This window comes from Watersipora subatra, chromosome 8 (genome assembly GCF_963576615.1).
Source record: "Watersipora subatra chromosome 8, tzWatSuba1.1, whole genome shotgun sequence".
NCBI classification, from domain to species: domain Eukaryota; kingdom Metazoa; phylum Bryozoa; class Gymnolaemata; order Cheilostomatida; family Watersiporidae; genus Watersipora; species Watersipora subatra.
In genome coordinates this window covers 30,390,646-30,412,767 of record NC_088715.1, presented here as the reverse complement: position 1 = coordinate 30,412,767, position 22,122 = coordinate 30,390,646, and the positions used below count along the sequence as shown (strand labels likewise).

Here is a 22,122-nt window from a genome sequence, read left to right as displayed (position 1 = left end):
TTTGACATAAATGTGCGATATAGTTATTTCAAATGACAATCGATCACGGTGCACCAGACTGTTGGAGTACTATGTCTATTCATCCATGACCACAGCAGAAGGTTGATGAAAGAGATTGCTTTAAATGGGATTTAAACTCACTGCAGTTAGCTTCAGAGGCCGACACTCTACCATCTGCATCATTTCACTTCTCAGCAGCATTTCATAACAATTGTGCAATTACACACTAAACTGCCAGTATACTTTATTAACATGAAAAGTCTGTCCATTTGTGCATCTTATTGTCGAAGTCAAGTTTAGAGGTTAGGATAAAATATTGCTTTCACAACAACTACATGTAGAACTTACGACACGAATATCGGTAGACTAATGCTCTAACACCTTCATCAATAATTTATTCTCTGTACTTTGTTGGTAGTCTGAAAAATCTCCTATGGCAAACAGAACTGTCAGCTTTTTAATATGCTGTATATCAGCCAAGTAGATGTTTCGGGCAGCAGACCTCATTCATACTGATGTTTTTTAAAAAACCCCGGTCAGTGTTTTTTTGTGAATCTAATCACAAACTCGGTACCATTGTAGAATATCTGAATTATGTTTTTTTTTATAATTGAGGTACGTGATGCTACTCAGAAAATTAGCCAAGTCAAGTTTTATGGCAGTTCATAAGTGCTTGCATAACTTATAAAAAAACTTTAAACTGTGACTTGATTAAATATTTAATGTTTATAGACTATGAAAAGTAAACCCTGGTTTTATAATAAATTTTTGATGTATAATAAAACAGTTTACCTATATTCATTAATTGGTCATTGATAAAATACATATCAAGTCAGGGACATATAACTGTAAGCAAAAGTTGAAGAAAAACTCCAAATTTAGAGAACTTTGTAAAAAAATCTTTTTATTTTTGTTGCACATGTCTGACTAGGGTATGCTTTGTAAACTTGGTCACACTTTTAAGTAAGTCTCACAGTAATAATCAATACAAAACAAATCAAAATTGAATAATTAGTTACAGTTGCCTACACATGCTTGTAAAGATTTCCATATTTTATTATAATGCGCATACTGTTGTTTACATACAAGTATTACAATTTCAAAGTAGATGCTTAAACTTAGTAAAGATCCTAATAAATCTATTTAAAGTTAGCGGGCTTTCATTTAAGCATTATCTAGTGCTGATTAAATTAATACTTATGCTGGAATATGGCGATAGAACTAAAAAACTGTATTACCATAAAGCAAGCATAGCAGAATTACATGTATGTGTGTCTTTCTCCTCAACATTGGGAACTACAGCAGGTTTATGAACCAGATTAAGTATCACACTTTGTTAGTCAATAGCAGTATTATCTATTTAGTGAGAATGGTAGAGACGAATTAACAAAGGATAATCAGTAGAGAGCCAAACTGAGCCAAATCAAATGTGCAGACAACTCCAATCGTAGCAGCAAGGGTGAGAAACTTAAATGTTTAGATTTTTGTTTAAATATCACAAGTTAAAAAGCAAAACTTAACCTTCATGTTTTGGTCATGACTCAATGGCAGGCCAAAGTTGGTAAATTGCAGAGTTAACCTCAGAAGGTGTTGTTTTAACAAGGTTTTATATATTTACCTTGGAGAAAATATAAACATCACAGCAAAATAGTACGATAAGTAAGAAAACAAAGAAATTCATTTAACAAAATTCATTTACTATAATAACAGCTGTGTGTTTGTTAGTTAATCTATCTAAAGCCAAGCTTCAGGTTTTAGGAAAAATACTTGCCTTCAACAGGATTTGATCTGAAGTCTTGTGAATCACTAAACTAACAATCCACTGCGCCTAATATCTGTGCATATTGACTGCCTTGCTGCGTCTTAAAATAATTTTTGTGATTATAGTTACTTAAAATGACAATTGCTTATGGAGCCCTGGAGTGTCAAAGTACTAATCATTGCTGCCATCGTTTGCCGTTTGCACATGCGCTAGTTCATGAAAAAGCCGCCATATTTGTTGAAAACAATCGTTTTTCTTTTATTCAAGAGTACTTTTTGGTGTTGTTTTTATACTAAAATAAAACATTGTAAACAAAAGCATCGTTTGCAAAAGTTCATTGCAAAAACTTTGTGTTTTTAACAATAGCTTTTTCTATAAAGAAGGCCGACAATGATAAAATGACATCAGGAAAAAAGAAGGATAGTGAGAGCTATGTTCATTTATTCACAGCCACACGGAGAGGTTGAGGAAAAAGAATGCTTTCAATGGGATTCAAACTCATTGCATTTAGCTTCAGAGGCCGACACTCTACCACTCGCCTCATTTCACCTCTCAGCTGCATTTTGTAACAATTGTGCAGTGAATCATTACACCTGACAGGCTTCCGTGGCACACTATACTGCCGTTAGAGGTTAGGACAAAAGATTCCTTTCGTGGCTCGAACTCATTATATAAAGATTGGTAGACTAGCACTCCAACATCTACATCAACTAGCTATTATCTATGTTTGATTGTTACTCTAAACTATCTCATATAGCTCCCTGAACTGCCAAAATTTTAATATGACTAATTCGTTTAATTAATAATATATTTTGAGCAGCAGATAATCTTGTTTATATTGATGAGTCCTTAAAATTCTAACCTGTGATCTTTGTAAATTTAATCATGAAATCCGTGCCATTGTAAAAGAATTGCAGTAGGTTGTTATAACTGAGGTACATGATGCTACTCTAAAACCTTGCCAGTGAAAGTTTTTTAGCAATGGGTGAGCGCTTGCATACCTTATAAAAAAACTTTAGAATGTGACCTTAATAAAAGCCTAACATTTATAGATTATGACAACCAAACCCTGGTTTTACAACATATATGTTTCATGTATACTAAAATAAAGCAAACGCATTTGGTTTTTGATAAAATACATGTTGTTTCATTCACCTATAGCTGTAAGCACTAAATGATAGAAAAACTCAAAGTTTAGAGAAGTTTGTTGCACACATCTGACTGCACTTTTTATGTAAGGTGTCAGCAAAACTCGAAACAGAGCAGACCAAAATTGATTAATTGGTCACAACTGTCGACGTGTACTGGTATAAATTTGCATGGTTTATCAAAATTTAGCATAATGTGCATAATATTATGTTGTTTACATACAAATATTACAACTTCTAGGTAGACGTTAAAACTTAGTAAAGATCGCAACAAATCAATTTGAAGTTAGCAGGTTTTTATTTATTCATTGTTTTTGCGAGTTTGTTGCTGATTGAATTCATCCTTATGCTGCCCTGTGGCAATAGAACTAATAAACTGTATTACCAAAAATCAAGTATAACACAAATACATGTAGGTGTGTTTTCCTTTAATATTGAGAGCTACAGTAAGACTGGAACCAAATTGAATATCACATTTTGAGTATGACAGTCTTTTGAGCTATATTAGTCAATAGCAGGATTAACAATTTCATGAGAAGCATAGGGGAGAAACTTAAAAAGGGATTGTCTGTAGATAAGTAAACAAAGCTTAAGCTTATGTGCAGACAACTCCGATAGTAGCATCCGGTGTGAAACCTTATGTCTTTTTAAATATTACAAGTAAAGAGAAAATATTTAGCACTTTTATCTTAGTCAAGTCTCAATGGCAAGCTAAAGTTAGTATGTTGTAAAGGAAACCTCAAAAGGTCTTGTTTTTACCAAGTTTTGTATATTTAAAATATCAGCATCACAGCAAAATGAGAAAAAAAGTAAAAAAACAAAGAAATTCATTTAGTACATTTGTTTAAAATGTGAGTATTCTTCAAAATTTCTCTATATAATATAATGCTATATAATATAATATAATGCTAAGCAATGACAATAGTTAATAGTTAATATCACAATGAATGCAAACTGGTTTGTCTCATGATAAGTAATAAAAAGGTATAACACTTGAAAAGGCAAACTGATAGGATAATATTGATTATTCTTTATTAGCGTCGATTATTTGTCTAAACACAAGAAAATTATCAAAAATAATTCCTTTCAAAAATATTAAGCCTGGAGGGATTCTGAAACTACATGTAGTTAAGTTATTCTGCAAAAGTGCAGAGCGTCAAAAATAAAATAAAAACAGTTGGGTGTGATTATGTTGGATTAAACTTTTGTAAGAATAATTTGAAATGTATGCTCGAATGAAAGTTTACAATGCAGCCACGCATCAGCCATGCAGAAAACTGTTTCTAGTCAATGTACAACAATCATTGTGACTGCTTGAAAATTTCAGACTCTATTTCTCTTATGCAAATGATTATATTTTAGCAGTTAATCTTGGCTAAGACAGCAGTGATGTTTAAAGGACATTCCTAAATCACAAGGATTCTCTTGGTAGTCTTTGTAAGCTTCTATCTTTGTGGAAATTACATGTCTTTAGCTTTCTCAGGCTGCCCTTCAATGGCTCTAAAAATGGGAGTAAGAGATTTGAAGTAATTTGAAGTGTAATGGGTGAACATAGATTTTAATATTTGTTTGATGAGCTGACATCAAAACTTGAAAAAAATTCAAAGCAAATTTACTTTTATCTTTAACAAAAGTCAATGTTACAAGGTAACTCTAGTTTCAATTTAGTCAACAAAGTCTAATTTTACCAAATGCAGTTACTTCACAGCGCTTTTTTACTCGCAAAATAAAAATATCAAGCAGATATTAAAATTGTTGACCTTTGCAATAAGTGGGATATTCTTTATGGCTATATGGTTGTCCTCACCTTGTGCTCAATCTCATCACCATTGCCTTTTTTCTCTTCTGCCATGTATTTCTCCGTACAAACCTTCACAAACTTTGATATTTTAGAGTTGTGCTCACTGTCCAAATGAATCACTAAAAAAGAAAGAAGCTGTTAAAAGGTTAAGTTTGACTAATAGATAAAACTTAAAACCATTTTAACCTCAACGGCTGTTATTCCGGCATTTCATAGGTTGTGTCAGAAACTCTAGCGGCCAAAATACCGGGACTAATATGGCTCTGTTTACAAATGTTGTTTTCAAGTAACAGCGCAAACCATTTATTATAATTCCTGTTCAGGGCATCAGATGAAAAATTTTCCTTGCATATTTAACGGCTTTCAAGTATCCTTATTCATTTCCTTCGTTATAATAACAAATCTTATTGGAACGATATGACAAAAAAGTTGACACGATTCATTTGTTGGTAGGGCATAGATGAATGTGGTGCAAATGATAAATTTTACTATACTAACTATTAAGCAACATTAACATGATTTTTACAATACCTTTCACATGTTAATCAAGATTTACAACATTTTCATCATTTTGGAAATGTATCTTTTAGCTTTTTTTATATGTTCATGCCTATTATTTTTGGTAATTAGTTGATGACACTATACTCTGTTGTTCTCATTGGTCCATTCATTCTGCTGCTTTGTTTTAGACACTGTATAACTTCTCAAATATTTTCATGTAATTTTTTGCCAAAGAGTTAACTTCAATTCTATTTAAATATATTGCAAATCTTTTGTCTTTGCTTTATTCTGCCGGAATGGACCAATATCTTTCTGCGTGGAACTTTGTTCACTCTTGCTTAAAGAGCTTTTTAGCTTCACCAGCGGCTGTTCTTGATGTTGCAATAAAACGCCTACAAACTGGAATGCTTTTTGTCAGCACCCCTTGATGTACTCTCAGCAAGCAGTTAATCAGTACAATCATGTGCAAAAGAAAAGGCCCACCTCTGTACCCCACCTTGTACTTGCAAAACAAGACTGTTTAGTGTTTTTTTCTATCTGTTCCAACGTCACAGGCAGAAGAAAAGTCCCGCCAGTTTAGTTTTCTTTTTTGCAACCTTTTACAACAAGCCATTATTATTGTTGATCCTTTTTTTCTCGATCTCATTATCATCTCTCATTTGCATCACAACCCTATTTGTTTAAGATCCCACCCTTCTTTATTACCAAAAAATAAAATAAACTCACTTCCCTTTCAATTCGGTTCAAGACCAACTGATATTTAGGGTTTTTTCAGCAAACCAATTCCAAGAACATTAATGTTGAATTACGTTACATAAGACTGTTTTTTTTGCGAATGAATATGTGTAGACCCAACTAAACTCAATACAATAAAAATGTATTCTAACATTCAGAGACACAAAAATCGCATAGCTCGACGTAAAGCAAATCTATTTTGACGCTCTTAAATCGTTTTAGTATGATCGTTTCAGTTTGGAAGTAGTCAACAAGGTATTAAAATAAAACATTAATGAGGGTGTGTGGTTACTCACTGAATTCTGATGTTTGACGAGAAGAAGGTTTGCAGTCCAAGTTCAAACATGGTTGCAGAAGTGAACCAAGAATAGGGATGTATGGACGGTCAAGGTGCTCATGCAAAGCCTCAAAGAAATTGTACTTCCACAGAAGTTCAGCCTTTTCTTGAACTTTGGCAAATTTGTGGCTGTCAATCATAGTGAACAAGTTACTAGCTGCGGCATAAAATGATGAAGCAGTTTGAAAGATAACTGACCTAAATAGACTGACCTAATTATACTGACATAAATAGACTGACCTAAAAAGACTGGCCTAAATAGACTGACCTGAATAGACAGACCTGGATAAACTGACCTAAATAGACTGACCTTAATGGACTGACCTAAATAGACTGACCTAAATATACTGACCTAAATAGACTGACCTAAATTATAGATTGATGTAAATAAAGATCAGCCAAGCTTTAGCATCAGGTTAACTTATTAAACTTTAAAGCTAAAACTGTTAATGAAGTAACAAATGGTGAAGCATTTTTGTATTAGCTTGATTCTTAAAAGCTCCATCACTGTTGATGGATTTTTTTCAAAATAAATTAGTTTACCGATATACATGTAAATTTGTTCCATTTTCTTATTTTGAGTAGTTTTTTTGTTTCCGAGTGAAATTATCAAGATTTTATTGCAAATACTTGGCAAACCATCGCAAAATTTTGCCTTTTTTCATTGATAAATAAGTTATGATGTCAGATTCAATTTTTTAAAATGTAGAAGCGTGGTCTCAGCGTAGCTAACCTCTGCTCAAACAATTATCCTAAACAGATCACGTTTTTAAAGAAAAGTGTAGTTGATACATCTCATCAACTTTCAGTAAGTTTTTTAAAGGTTGTTCACCTTCAGACAAGTTTGACTAATACTTAAAAGCTAAAATACATTAGAATAGTTGTTATTAACTTAGCTATTTTATTATTTTAGGTGGCTAGTAAAATCAGCTGCTTTATATACCTAATCGCTTCCTCTCTATCTTGGTTTTAAGTAAAATGTCATATCACTTCAAACTTACTGTCATAACAAGCAGTATTAAAATGTGAAAACATGCAAAATATAGCCATCTTCAGCTTTATTGCGGCTTGATACTGACTTTCATTAAAAAATTTGCTTCACGCCAGCCAATAATGTTACACCTTATTGTGAAAAAGCAAAATTACATGTAGTTATTTCAAAAAGCAGACTTTGGTTGACTTCAATTGATAAATGCCTCAATAGCAGAGCGCTGATCCATTATTCAGTCACTCAAACCAAAGCAAAGCTAATGAATCAGATAAATGATTGGTTGATAAAACAACCACCCAAATGTATTACAGTTGTCCTTGGAAACACAAAAGTTGAAATTGAGAAAATTGTTACTAACGTTAAAAATTTCTAAAAATTGATCACTATTGATTGGTTTTAACTGGTGCTAAAAAGATTCATGCTATCTTACATAGTATATATAAGGCAAAGTATTTGTATAAAGAGTTTAACCTTTCTCAAGTCAAAATATGTGGCTACAACCCAGCTTCTGGTTAGCTCTGAATTCAGTCAAATTTTAGTTATGAGGCTGTGGAGTCAGCAACCTTGACTCATCAAAGCCTTAATATTTAGTAATCATGATTTGGCACCCGATGAGACAGTTGATCCCAGATTGAAATACTAAAAACTTTAAGGAAATTAATACTCAACAAAAGGATTGTTGTGCTGTTGAAGTAAAAACATAAATAAAAACGAGATTCAACAGATTGGGAATAGTTTAAACAAATGCCATACAGGCACCATTATCTAAATAAACAATTTACTAATTTCTGCTTACTGATGACACCCTTGTTATATTTTTAGATAGTGAGAGACACAAATTATTAGTTGGCGGTAGCTTCCAATTTTTATTTGTTGGTAATAGCTGACATTTATTGCATTTTAAAGATTTTTGCCTGTTTCAGTGTAGCTCAACTTTGGACGAACATAGAGCTTGAGACCTACTGACGTCACAACTACACTTTTCATGGGTTCATGATTGCTCAATGAATAACGCTTAACAAACTAAATACACCAGGCACATTTCTCTTTCACAACAATAAAGGAAATAAAAAACTAACCTGAACATTGCAATCAGCAGGTTAAGAAGAAGAATGTTTGTCAGGATCAAGTAGAAACCAAGGAGATATGATGTGAATCCCGCTGTTAAAATATTACAAAGATTTGAATCCTATTGAAAATCTGTGGCAGCGTATGGCAGCTATACTAAACAAGACTAAGCTCAAGACTAGGAAAGAACTGATGGAGGACCTTGTGAGAGCTTGGCACAGAATAATTGAGCTGAAGGAACTGGAAAATTTGGTTGCATCAATGCCCAACCGCTGTCATCTTCTCGTAGAGGACAAAAAATGGCCAATTAAGTACTGAAACTACAAGGCTTTAGTGATCACCACGAATCTCTTATGGAGAGTATTCATACAACCTATGGCCCTTACCAGGGCCACCAACTTGTTCAAAGAGTTGTTTTCGATTAACAATTGTTTAGCAAATTGCATAAATGCATCCAACAAACAATAGAGAGCAGTCTATTGTTTAACTTTAAATTAGCAGGTTAATAATTAAAATAGTCAGATAGAGAACACTCACATCATTAAAATCATAATAATATTTTATCTGTAGCTACATTCTAAGCTGCATAACTACACATTGAAGTTTGGAAATGTAAATATTTTAAAGGCGGTTCCATACTTCTGCACATGGCTGTAGACTGAGAAGCAACGACAATGTCAAACTTTAGTTGTCAGTATCAGGAGTTGACTACCAATATGGTTGATTATATCCAACACGCTTGTCAGCAAGTCGGCTGGCCCTGCCTTTATTCAAGTAGATATTTTAGCAAATCTATGGCCATACTAAACCATAGATAACTAGCAATGGCAGAGTAGTGTTTTTTGGCCAAATTTCATGATGACCAATTTGTAGAGCAAGCATGCAATATGGCAGATATAAAATGCCTAAACGCTAGCTGAAGCTATATCGCCGTGTGGCAGCATTTTTCTTTTGGCATTTATTGCCGATTATGTGAACCCTAAACCAATGACATCGACAAAGCAATACAGACTTGTCGAGAAAGCTTGCAGCTGTCAAACTTTCCCAATATTTCGCCACTCATTGACAACAACCTTTCAAATGTGAACCATTTTGGCAAAGGTAATGCACGGTTGTGGATAGCGCAGGTTGTTTCTTTCCATTTATGAAAGTCGCTGTGGGACTTGCAATTAATTCCATCACGCAAAAACGAAACGATTTTCTTGCAAAAATTCAAATGAACATGAGAATATTACGTCACAGAGTGTTTCCTGATGCAAACGCTGATTGGTTTGTGATAGTGTGAACATCGTCATCATTTCATATCATAATATCGATCGTCATCATCCTGTATCATCAAAGTATTGTAGTATCAATACAGGTGGCGATATAGTGTGAACCTGCCTTGACAAGGCATGACAAACGTAAACACAACATAGCATAACAAAATAATGAATTTTCGTGGTGCAATCAATGTGTTGGAAAATTTTGCATGGCTTTTAGCTAGTGTACACACAACTTTGAGTACAGCTTGATGCACACAGAACGTAATCTAGCTTTGTTTGTCAAGAGATCATTTGATTACAAAAGGGTTTTTTTGTCGTTGCCACAAGTACACGCGTTTTAGTTTAAAAACTCTGTTCCATTTCTAATTTTATAAACATATTTAGGTAAGTATCAATATTGGTTAATAATAATGTAGTTTAAAATGAAATTACTTTGATAATCTTCAAGGAAAAGCTCTCCATACATCTGATAATATGGTTTGTAGATAATATTTCGTATCAGAACATCATTGAGAACTGACTCAGGAAATATGATTGCCTGAGTGACGACTCCAAAGACAAGAATGATCGTCACAAGAACAACTATTAGAAATCCGAGCTCACTCATCTGCAATAAAAATAATCACTTCTACCATTTTATCTGTTTCCTCTTGAGCCTACAAATATTAAAAAGTCCTGAGCAACTTTTATTGCGCAGCGACAAAATAAAATTCACACTCAGAGCATACCAGCAGCACGAGGAATTAAAAGTGGCAAAAATCTTGTTTTTCAATGCGACTTGCCAAACTGGTCTCACGACTGCAATCCATTAATGCGTTGAATGATGGCAATTATCATTAATGAACTAAAAATATGTTTTTGGGTTTATTTTTACATGTATATAGACCATGGTGCATTTGGTTGGAACATGAAACTCATAAAATTGCCAATTAAGCACAACATTGCTTTCAGTGAGCCTAATTTTTTATATTACACGCGCTGTAGAGAAAGAACTAAGCTCCGGCAGTATGTTTTAATAATTCTCCCCGCCTGTGAGAGTGTATAGCATCACATACCACTGCCCTTAATATGGTAAAGTCTATTTGATTAATTCAAATCGTGATTGGCTCGATGCAGTTGGCAGAGTGTTAGTGTCCGAAACTAAATATTATATGTTCAGTTCAGACACAAATCACTATCTTAAAATATACTTCTACCACTGCATAATTATGTAGTTTTTGGATGGTGAGAATAACGAGCAAGATTTTAGATTGGTCAGAGTTTGATAAGAGTTCAGGATTGCTCTCATTCTCAACACAAATTGCTACAACGATTATCCAACAACAATCTATGAAGACATTCATTCTGGGCAAGTTTCCTTAATCATAGGAAAATTACTAGCGAAGGTCCATTTTTGCACATCTTATTAGCTAAATCCTGGCATATCTATAAGAAGAACGGAAATGACAAGGTTGGAGTTGGCCTGGTTTAGCGCATTCACTATCTTTCCATGACACACATGATGCTCATTTGGAGTTTGGCACAAGTTGAACTACTTTGCAATCGAGTTTTTCAATGAAAGCCCGCACCATGGAGCATCTAATGCCAGCACTTGACCCCATAGATCAAGTATTAACCTAAATAATGACCCCATAAATAGCCACGCAGTCTTGTCATTGCTTGGCTGAGCAGCATTTATTTGGAGCATTGACATGTGAGCTACTCACATTAAAATAACAATCACTCAAGTGTGACAATGTTTAGAATGGAGTAGTCTGCGGATATTTTAATGCAAATCATTTGCACCTGCCTTTTCCATCATTCGCAAGCAAGATAGATTCGGTAAATTGTTTTGGCACTTGTGAACTGAAAATATTGCTTAGGTTGTAAATTTATGCCATTTCCATGATGCAGCTAACTTGTGGATTGGCTATTTTTTGCATCATGCCTGTCATGGAAACATATTAAATAAAGAAGCAAGAGATATGTGTGGGGCTCTTATTACTCTTTCTTCTTTGGTGAGTTTTTAACTTAGCAGAACAACATGTTATTGCAGTAAATATTACTCCACAATTTTGCCAGCCCATCAAGCCCATCAATGTAACACAGTTGGTTGAGTGTCCGGGTTTTGAGCCACAAACACCAATATTTTATGAAATGCTTTAATTTCTTCCCCGCGATGGTTTCAAGCACAGTTGGCAAAACGAAGCGGGTTGTATAAGTATGTAGCGTGTAGATGAATAATATGTTTTTTGATGAAAAGTTATAAAATAATTTTGTAGCTCCTTGTGCAGCTTGAGTTAATGTATAACTTGAAAAACTGAAGCTTTAACACTTTTAATTCTTGTCCTTAAGTTGTGTACTCACCATTTTCATCATGATTGTGAAGTTTGGACCGAGCGAATCAACAACATAGAAAACTTCGGTGAACCGTACGAAGAATAGAACAAATGAGAAGGAGTAAAACCAGCGAGCCCAGCTAAAGTATTGCCCATTGACAGTAAATCTCATAGTAATGCTGACAATGAGAATGGCAAATGCTGACATGTCCCGAATCATCGCGATCTCTCTTGACCAATCTGTGACCCGACTAATTTTGTTCTTCCTCACTATCTAAAATTTAAATAAATATTTAACTCAACTGCTTAAAATTTACAACACACATCAACATCGTTGTAACAATAATACTTCAAAGTGTTTAGAAATGTGTGCAGCCATTTTATAGGGAAATCTTTTTCAACTCAATGTTTAAATAGTATTATTGCTTTGGTTGCCTTTTCCAGCAGCCATCACCGTTGTATTATTGTGGATACATCTTATCATCTCACAATTCTTTTCTTTTCGAATGCTTCCAGCCAACGGCGGCACACATATAACACTTTTCTTGTATTAGATACTCATTTATTAAAACATTACTAGTGATTTCTTGTTTTCCAGCTAATACTGTCACTGATGTTGCTACTAGTAGCACTTTTTGTTTGTCACAGTTAATATATCAATTAGCCAGGTAATTCTACTATTAGTACACAGATTAATCCAAAAGTAGTCCCTATTAAATATTTTTACTTTACTAACTGTTTAAACTTTATTTATACTGTACTTTACTTAACATTTTATTGTTATATAATATAAATTATTTGCAATGTAGTAAGGTAGTCTTTTCAAGAAATACTGTCATTAGCACTAATACCACCTTCCTCATAAAGTACCTGTCTTAGCTTGTCAATCAGGCTGTGAAGAGCATAACCGTAGGTTATTATCTCCAAACAGCTTAGATTCCCAGCGATGCAACATGGACGATAATCTGAGCACATGCTTTCGTTGTTGGTTGAATTGAAGCCCAAGGAATCAATTGGTCGGAGTTCGGTCATAATAAAGAAAGCGAATACCGTCAAAAATGCCAGCAAAGCAATCTAAAACATGCATATTTCAGATATTTTAAAGGGTCATTGTTAATGAAGCCATTTAATCTTTGCTCTTGGCAAATGTTTGCATTCATGCTTTACTAACTACCAAATTTACTAATTTACAACAATACATTGCTTCAAATTTAATAACTACATGTATAAATTTGTTAAGTAAGTTATTAAAATTTGACTAAGCATGAAAATTACTAAAAGTTTCATATTACACAAAAGGTGTGTAACCCTCATCAGATTAAATTCTTGGTGAGGACTATACACAACATTTTTCATTAGCTTTTTAATCTAATTAATTTTTAATCTTTCTATTAATCTTTTGTTGTTACATTGATGTTATCCATGTTATGTGATTATAATACTGCATAGTCTAAAGCAAAAACGATATAAAACATTTACCAGTGCAAACAAAAACTGTTTTTCTCTGCGTTCCAAGCTGCAAATAAAATTTTATTTATTTTAAGTTTAGGATAGATGTTTTAGTAAACCGTTCAAATAACTTAATTTTATTAGTTTCATTTGTTAAATAAAGGTGCTATATAGCAATTAACAAGTGACATAGATGAAACATTTCATAAAGATTAACTTGAAGAAAGTTGTAAGAGATGCTCTCAGAGAGTATCGTTATTTTTCTATCATATTACAACTGATTTTGATGTTTGAGGTTATCTGATTGCCAGAATAATTAAAGATTGAAATCCTAAAAAATATGATGACATTCAAAACGCTCAGATCAAGGACATGCGCATTTATGTTGTTTATAGTTGCAAATAGATTGAAAGAGGAGAAACACAAAAATATGCCACTTGAACACAAAAGCCAATATTGGCTATAAAAATGATGGCAGCTAGTGATGTCAATTCCAAACATATTTTCTTTTTGAGCGACTTAACCACTGATCAATTTTCTTTTCAATTTTAACCTTGATACATCACAGCAGTCAGATCACTTCAGACACCAAAAACAATCACAAATTATAGAAAAATAGGGATAATTCCTAATAAAACCTATCAAAACTTTTTCAAGTTTATCTTTCAACCTGGTTATTGAAGCCTAAGCACCTACTTGCACCCTGCTACAAATATCAGCTATTGCAGAGAATGTGATGGTTACTCACAGCATAGTGAACACACTTCACGATTGGCGCACAAAGGGTTTTGTAGATTGCTTTTGGGTATGAGATTTTGCCCTTGCCGAATCCGCACAGCGTGACCTTTAAAAGAGAGTCGCCTTGGTTGAGCTGCTTTGCCATGGCAGCGTTTGTTGGGTAGATGCTCTGCCTTTTATCCATTACCAGTTCTTCCATATCTTTCTTCTTTTCAAATGCGAGAATTGGCACCAACAAAGGAATAAAGGCCACCAGCAGTATCTGCAGCAACATTTCAGGTTTTTATAAATGTTTTATTTTTCAAAGTTTCAAATTTACAAGTATAAAAAAGTTTAAAAATAATTATATTAATCTAATTATATTAACCTGATTATATTAACATAGTTATATTAACTTCATTATATTAAACTAATTATATTAAAAAAGTTATATTAACATAATTATATTAACCTAATTATATCAACATTATTATATTAACATAATTATATTAACATAAATATATTAACACAATTATAATAGCATAATTGTATTAATATATATATATATAAATAACTGTATTCATATAATTATATTACCGTAATTAAAATAAATATATTAACACAATTATATTAACATCATTATAGTAACATAATTATATTAACATTATTATTTCAACATAATTATATTAACATAACAATATTGACATAATTATATTAATATAATTACATTAACATTATTGCAGCTTAAACATAATTTTAGTAGTAACACTTGATATTAAAGAATAATACCAAAATGGTATAGCACCTATTATTAAGGACAGGTTATAAAATATTCAGGCATAAAGTTTTGTAAATTTATAGCTTGTGGCACTGGTGAAGTGACATAAACACACAACTGGTGATATATGGGTTTAGTACAAATATTGAATGGTTTTTAAACTATATTATTCTATGGTTTTGATAAAACCTCAAAAGGGAAAATTATCGGTGTTATTTTCAGGCATTTCATTGATTGAAAACTAAAAACAAACCAACAAGCCCTTAAAATTGGTGAAAAATGCTTTTAGCAAAATAAATGTAAAAATGTTAGCTATAGGCAACAACCAACTGATTAGATTTTACCATTTCATGCTTTTCACTTCTGATGTCAGAATATTTACATTTTTAAATAGTTGAAGGGCTCAAAATAGCCGGCTATTTTGGGAACATAAAAAGCTAAATAAATTATCGAAGTAATGATTATGTTGATAAAAATTATTGACAGAGTAATAGGTTATATTTCAAGTGCAATTTGCAATGGTATGCTTCATGCTCTGCCTTTCAGGAAAAGTACGATACCTTTGCATATTTTTTAATTTTTGTGATATTTTTTTATGAAAAAAGTTCTTTTGCTGAATCTTGAAAATAGTTAGAGAACTATAGACTGAGTTCTTGTTATAAGGAAAACGGAATTTGTTGTGACCAGAATTTATGTGGGCATGTATTAATGTCAGGCTAATACTGTAAATTATGTAAACAAAAACCATGCTATCATCAATACCCTAGTTTAAATCTTTGCAAGAACAAGTTGTGTTACGCATCAAAATGGAAGATTACAACATAGTAAATTTCTACCAACCCAAACAGCATGAATTTTCATAGCGATGTCTCCTCTCCAGATATCTTTGAGTTTGTTGTGGCATGCAGGCTGTCCCATGAAGTCAAGCAATCCACCATGGTATGCCATAGACAAAACAGTGGTGTGACCCCAGTTTGGTGCTTCTCTTACCAACATATCCGATGTGTACTGCTCATCTTTAGACCAGCAAGAACTCAGAATGTTTATGGCGAGATTCTCCAATTCTCTACAATGAACGATTATGAACATAACTCATAATATCATCTAGAGTTACCTTGAGTCTCTGTTTGAATGATATACCGCTGTTTTTAACCATATCCCTTTTATTAGAGCTGATGGTCGATTAGAGAGTGGCGCTGTGTTTTTCATTCAGCGCAAAATAATTTGGAGAAGAAGCATTTAACCTTGTTTTTACAGATGAAGTGATGCTAATCCTAGCAATAATTTGCTCTCTTCTTTGCGAGAAGTGGCATTAATGCTATCAACCACATAATTTCTGCTAAGCCGTTTTTCATATCCGTCACAGTATCAGACTGAGTTTAACAAGAAACAATTTTGACTGAAAGAACATTAGGCAGAACAGTTTTTAAGTATTTTGTTTTCAAAAGTTTGAAGACGAAACTGTGGTGCTCGGGGACTAAAAAAGAAATTCAGTTTTGAGATGACAATGAATGCTATTAGGTTAAACGGTGTTGATCTTCGTTCATGAAACACTTTATAATTTTCATGCTAAACAGTAAACTGCATTATGAATGATTCTGAAAACACTGGATATTGACCTCGGTGACTTTAAACCAGAGAGCAGCTTTGATGATTACGACAATTTATTTTCTCAATGAAACCATCACTAAAGTTAATTCAACCACTAGAAAAACACCAAAGAACTAAATATTGTTTCTTCAGCATAGTCATTACTAGTGTTATTTTGTGACACTTTTCAACTGATCATTTTTTATTATGGGTTCATAAAGATTAAAAATTATCAGAGTGAAAATCCAATAAGGGCAACAATTAATTAAATATGTTGTTGCGTCAAAAGAGTCAATTTAATGAAATTAGGACCCATAAAAGGCTAAAACATCAGCTACAATTTGATGCCATGTTTGTCTTTGTAGACCAACCCTGTCCAGAGATATATGCGTTTGAATGAGGCCCTCTTTTAAAAAGCTCACGTTCCAGCGGGTGCCTATTTCGTGACGTCACAATCAAGGTATCTGAAACGAAACCATGAACAATAAATATGAGGTCGATTCGTTAGCCAATCATGCGTGCGAAATTTTTATATAGGCCATAATAAATGTTATCACTCGTAAAACGCGTTGTCTGTGATCTCGAAGATTCTCCTAATTAGAGAATTCATTCTCATTATTCGTTACTGATTCAACGTGTTTCAACAATTACTAAGTTATACATAGTTTTAAAATGGCTTCAAGTTCGAGCGACCGCTACTCAGAGTTATCTGAGCAACTTTTAGTAAAAGATTAGAGTAGATAGCCTATGGCCAACGCTGACAGGCGTCAGCAGCGTTTTGCTGCAGAAGAAGACAGAATGGAGGTAAATTAACTTAGAGTCTTCTATACTTTAGTAAATGTAATATTTTTTATAGTCATAAATACATATACTAATTAATAAAATGATAATTCTTTGCTATCTCCAATCATCATTTCATAGCTTATCTGCCGTTTTACCTAGCTATAATATTTTTTTCGAATTTTCTTTGGTAAATTAGAGTCATGATTACAAATTATTTTCACTCGTAGGAAGTGGGTAAAATCGATTGATCATTGCAAATCTTTAATTTCCAGAACCAAAGCTTCGAATCGTTGGCTTGGCGTACTTGTGCCTTTATTAAATGTTTATTCGTTTTTAAAATTACACTCGCAATCTATTTAACTCCCAATTTGGAAGCTTTCAATAGATACGCTTTAGAATGACATATCTATGAATGACATATTTATTGCATCTACTTTGTTTACATTTACTTGTTTTACTGATTACAGAATGTTTATGTCGTCCCACCAGCCGAAGAAGCTTTGTCAGTGTGGAAACTGCCATAAAGGAGAAACCGAGACTTGAATGCGTGCGCGACATGATGTTTTGTTTGAGTTTGTTGCAGTAGATGAATTTGTCTTATTGTATCAGCTAATACTATGTGAGTGGCCACGACTTGATGAATATTTTTAATAAAAGCTTTATGCCGAGATGAAAATATTTTTGCTTGTAAAAATTATATAATAAAATAATATTGTTGAAGATAATGCAAAACATGATTTGCAGAATATTGTAGTGAATTGGGTATGGTATATGGGTGTCCACAGAACTGGAGAATGTGAGTTAAAATCCAGTTTGCAGCAGACTTCTCATCCTTAAAACTCTATCACTGTATATATTCTTTTCAAAGAGGTGGCTTGCTTATTTCACTTATTTAGTATTCGGTAAGAATACTACTAGTAAGAAACTAGTACGTAGGCAATAGGTAATAGGCGACATAATGTGGGCGGGGCTTATGGGAGGCTGTATATCGTTTGTATGGGTAGCTGCAGAACTGTGCTGATACAAAGACCGCGTTCTACATAAGTGACTTGACAGAATTACCGTAGACCGGTAGAATTGGTAGTCGGTACCCAAATGTTTACACAACATTTGGAGAAAGTGAGTAGAACAAATTTCCAATTTTCGTTATTTGAGGCCTTTGAAACATTCATAATAATGCATCTGTAGCAGGATTTAAAATTTTATTCTAGCCAACATGAGAAATACAAAATAAGATATATGCCAATAGAGCCGCGTAAGACTAGACTTTTATCGCAAATAGCCGATGTGAATACGAGAGATAGAGACAGGTTGCCAAACGCGTGACATCATTTTGGGCAAGTCTGGGCACATTTTGGTGGCCTGAGCGTTTTTACGGCGATCAGATTTTTTCGGTTTTAATCTTCAAATATCTTGGCAATGCGATCGCGTAACACAACAAACAACATATCAACTGATAGAGAAAAAAAAATGCTTTCTTTTAAGATCAACTTAAATTTGACGCAACTACATCTTTAAGTGTAGTTCTGCATTTTCTCCCTGCTTTTGTAGCAGCATTTTATTTGAGAACGTATTCAAATAACGACGCCATTTAAAAATAGACTTAACGGTAATTGACAAATTGATTGCACGTTTATTGTCGTCTAAATTCTACCAATTATTTTACCATGAAAACAGTTTTTAATTGCTGGGTAATCCAAAATTTAAAAGCAATAATATAACGTTACATTAGGTGTAAAATTGAAACAGCTTGGCGCTTTTTAAAATTATTTAATTTATCATTGAATCTCTTTAGCTCTGTAGTAACCACAATAACATTTATTTCCTTCAAATACTACTTCATATCATTAGGCATTTTTCCAGTTGAAATTAGCATCATCAAATTCTGAATTTATTTTGGTATTTCTGTATATTGTTTTTTTAGACTTTCATATTTTCAAACTCAGTAATGTTTTCAAAAATTCATAGAAAGGAAATTTTAATTTTTGTAAATTACAAACCAAAAGGGATCAGAACGAACTATGATAGCATGAGCTAGTAACTCCGTGTATAGTATTAATATACATGTGAGTGTTAGCAATAGTTTGAAAAAGCACACATCCAACACAACCAAACATAATATAAGTTTTTGATTTGCTGTAAAATTAAAGTACGTTAGTCATGCATTAAGGCTTTTTACATCAAAAAACAATATTTGAAATTGACCCTCGAGCAAGAAACAAATGCTGCTAATATTTAATTCAATTCTCTCAACATTTATTATGCAACCTTATATTTAACTTTTCAAAATATTTGGCATTTTTCACATATGGGAAAATGTTTTTTACTAATATGTAAAATTTTATACTATATTTAGTTGACAAGTGTTTCACATGTGTTTATTACTTACTGAGCATTTTTCAGGTAAGCGGCAGATACATCCTTTCTGTCTCTGCTCTCACTTTCTCTGGACATACCTCTGAAAAGTGCTGCTCCAATCACTGCACCAGCTGAAAGGTTATGGTACATATAGCACTATAGTTGTTATCAAAAATTGTAAAGCATTTCTAATCTGAAAAGTAAAATTACATCTTACTTTTTGCAAAATTATGTAAAATTATTTTTTTATATTTAGTTTCATGAAAAAGATTAGAATTTTTTATCGAAGGAAGCTCATTTGATATTTTAGGTAATCTACTGCCAGGCTATTTGAAGATTGAGTTTGACAACATTTGATTGCAGTGAAAATTTTCACACAAAGATTACGTAACAAAGTGATGTCATTAGTTGGGTAGTTGGCCGTCTCTCATGCAGGCCCGTATTCCCTGGGGCGGCAGGCCGGCTGAGCCGCTCCAACTCTTTAGGTTTTACTGGCGGCTAACTTGCTAAGTACAGTCAAACTCGAAAAACTCGCCCTCAGATGAAACGAAAATTTCATCTCGAACACTTGGTTATCTCGAACCAATTTGTTTGGTCCGTTCCCAAGCGATGATAAATTTCGACTTCAACATCATTAACTCGAACAGTTATATGCCCAACGGCTACGGAGACAGTTTTTATAGCTGTAGAATTCACTTCATTCCAAGCCATGGAGATAAACATCAATGTTTAGTAGTTTTCAGGCGTCATTATTATCATCGACGGCAAAAATTCTTAACCACTTTTATAAAGGTTTGTTAATGGTGAAGTTTTACCAAATATCCACTTGGCAATGGCCCATTGTGGAAAATGTGGAAACCTTCAGATGAACTTAAAATAAAATCGGCAAAATTAATCTTTGTTGAAGGGAAAGTGAACACAATTTGCTGATGAAGGCCAACTTTTACCCTATTTGTTTTGTGTAGTTTACTACGTTAGGCAAAATATAAATTGTTTCTTACAACAGGTAAATACTCGGAATAATATTTAAATACCAAAAATGCCTGTGCATTCACATATAATTGAGTACAGAGTCACAGAGTACAGAGCTCAAAAACAAACTTTTTTTTAGCGTTTCAACTGCGGTCAAGTTTAGCATTTTTTAATCTGAAAACGTCCTGGCCGTCACATTACCTAAAACAAACAAATCTCAAATACCGGTAATATAAAAATATTTATACTTTTCGACAAAAACTTTTAAAACTTCATTAAAGGCCCGGTTGAGGCCCTACATGAAAGCAAACTGTTGGGGGCTTACACCGCCCTTTCCAAACCCCCAGATGTTCATAACTAGTCGCCTAACATTGGCCGCCCCAACTTGCAACTAGGGAATACAGGCCTGCTCTCATTTTGTTGATATGGCCAATTGTGCTCAAGTTACAGCTCTATGAGATTGTATTCCGTCAGCTTTGTTACCTACATGTACATTATACCATAAGCATTATAATTGCACATCTGCTTGAATCTAAACATTCCAAACAATAATCTCATTTAAACTATTGTATCTCTAGACTGGGTTGGTCTACAGGAATACAATTTACATCAAGTTAAAACTCATTGTCTTAGCTTTATATTGATATAATCTTTTTACATCATCGCTATAATGTAAATTCTCCTTTAAATGCATGTAATTATTTAATATCAAGCAAATCTTAAGGAATTTAGTGAGCTTTGCTAATTCTAAATGCTAGATGTGAAACATTGGTCTTTGGTTGGAAACTAGGAAAATATGTTACATAGAATACATAAGCTAAATGCAGAGAGAGTAGGGATACTAAAGTACTGCTCCAGTCCATGTGCACCAATGTAGGTGTTTAGTCAACTCGATGTTCAGTCAACTCAAGGTGCTCTATGAATTTTTTTGGTAACTTTGTTTTTCTAACATTTTCAAACAAACATTGATGCTTATATACCAAATAATATTTTGGTTCGTGCGCCGTTATTTTCTTATATCTGTAAATTTACGTTTATATGAAACATTCTATCATGGCTACAAGTTTATCATTGTAAAATAGCTCTTTAGGTATATGCTTTGTCACCTATCGCCTACCCTTGGACAACTGTCAGTAATTCGCAAATGCAGTGGTATAATTAACTACCTGAAGTGATAACTTTCCAATAAAACTGCAGTAATCATCTCAATTTATAGCCTAAAGTTATGTTGCCGACTCTAGAGTTGTGTTTTAAAGGTATAGAAAACTAAAACATTGGACTATAGACCTACGGTCTTGCTTGTGGCTCATGAAAAGGTGAAGGCCACAATATTGTTCACTAATTATACCGGCTTATGCTCACCCACGTGGTCATCACATATTCTCCAGAGTATTTTGGTGAGCTCTAACTTATTAAAGACAACCGCCCACAGAAAGAGGTGTTGAACTGGATCTTTGAACCGAATCTGTCCTCTTTTCACTTCTGCATTCATGCTGACACCTAAAATATACTAGAAATGAGTTTGGAGTCCTAAGGCTCGTTCACACTA

The 22,122-nt window shown here is 33.4% G+C and overlaps 1 protein-coding gene across 1 annotated transcript in view; it reads right to left on the bottom strand.

Annotated features, from left to right (window-relative positions):
• Nucleotides 1-3,714: 3,714 nt before the first annotated feature.
• LOC137402442 (transient receptor potential cation channel subfamily M member-like 2) overlaps nucleotides 3,715-22,122 on the bottom strand; it is a 33,205-nt gene continuing 14,797 nt past the window's right edge. The window contains exons 9-19 of the mRNA XM_068088941.1: nucleotides 21,936-22,073; nucleotides 19,633-19,732; nucleotides 15,711-15,936; nucleotides 14,124-14,375; nucleotides 12,797-13,000; nucleotides 11,955-12,200; nucleotides 10,041-10,215; nucleotides 8,355-8,436; nucleotides 6,244-6,413; nucleotides 4,718-4,830; nucleotides 3,715-4,410 (exon numbers count right to left, since the gene is read on the bottom strand). Coding sequence (XP_067945042.1) covers nucleotides 4,402-4,410; nucleotides 4,718-4,830; nucleotides 6,244-6,413; nucleotides 8,355-8,436; nucleotides 10,041-10,215; nucleotides 11,955-12,200; nucleotides 12,797-13,000; nucleotides 14,124-14,375; nucleotides 15,711-15,936; nucleotides 19,633-19,732; nucleotides 21,936-22,073 — 1,715 coding nt within the window. The 3' untranslated portion in view covers nucleotides 3,715-4,401. The remainder of the gene's footprint in view (nucleotides 4,411-4,717; nucleotides 4,831-6,243; nucleotides 6,414-8,354; nucleotides 8,437-10,040; nucleotides 10,216-11,954; nucleotides 12,201-12,796; nucleotides 13,001-14,123; nucleotides 14,376-15,710; nucleotides 15,937-19,632; nucleotides 19,733-21,935; nucleotides 22,074-22,122) is intronic.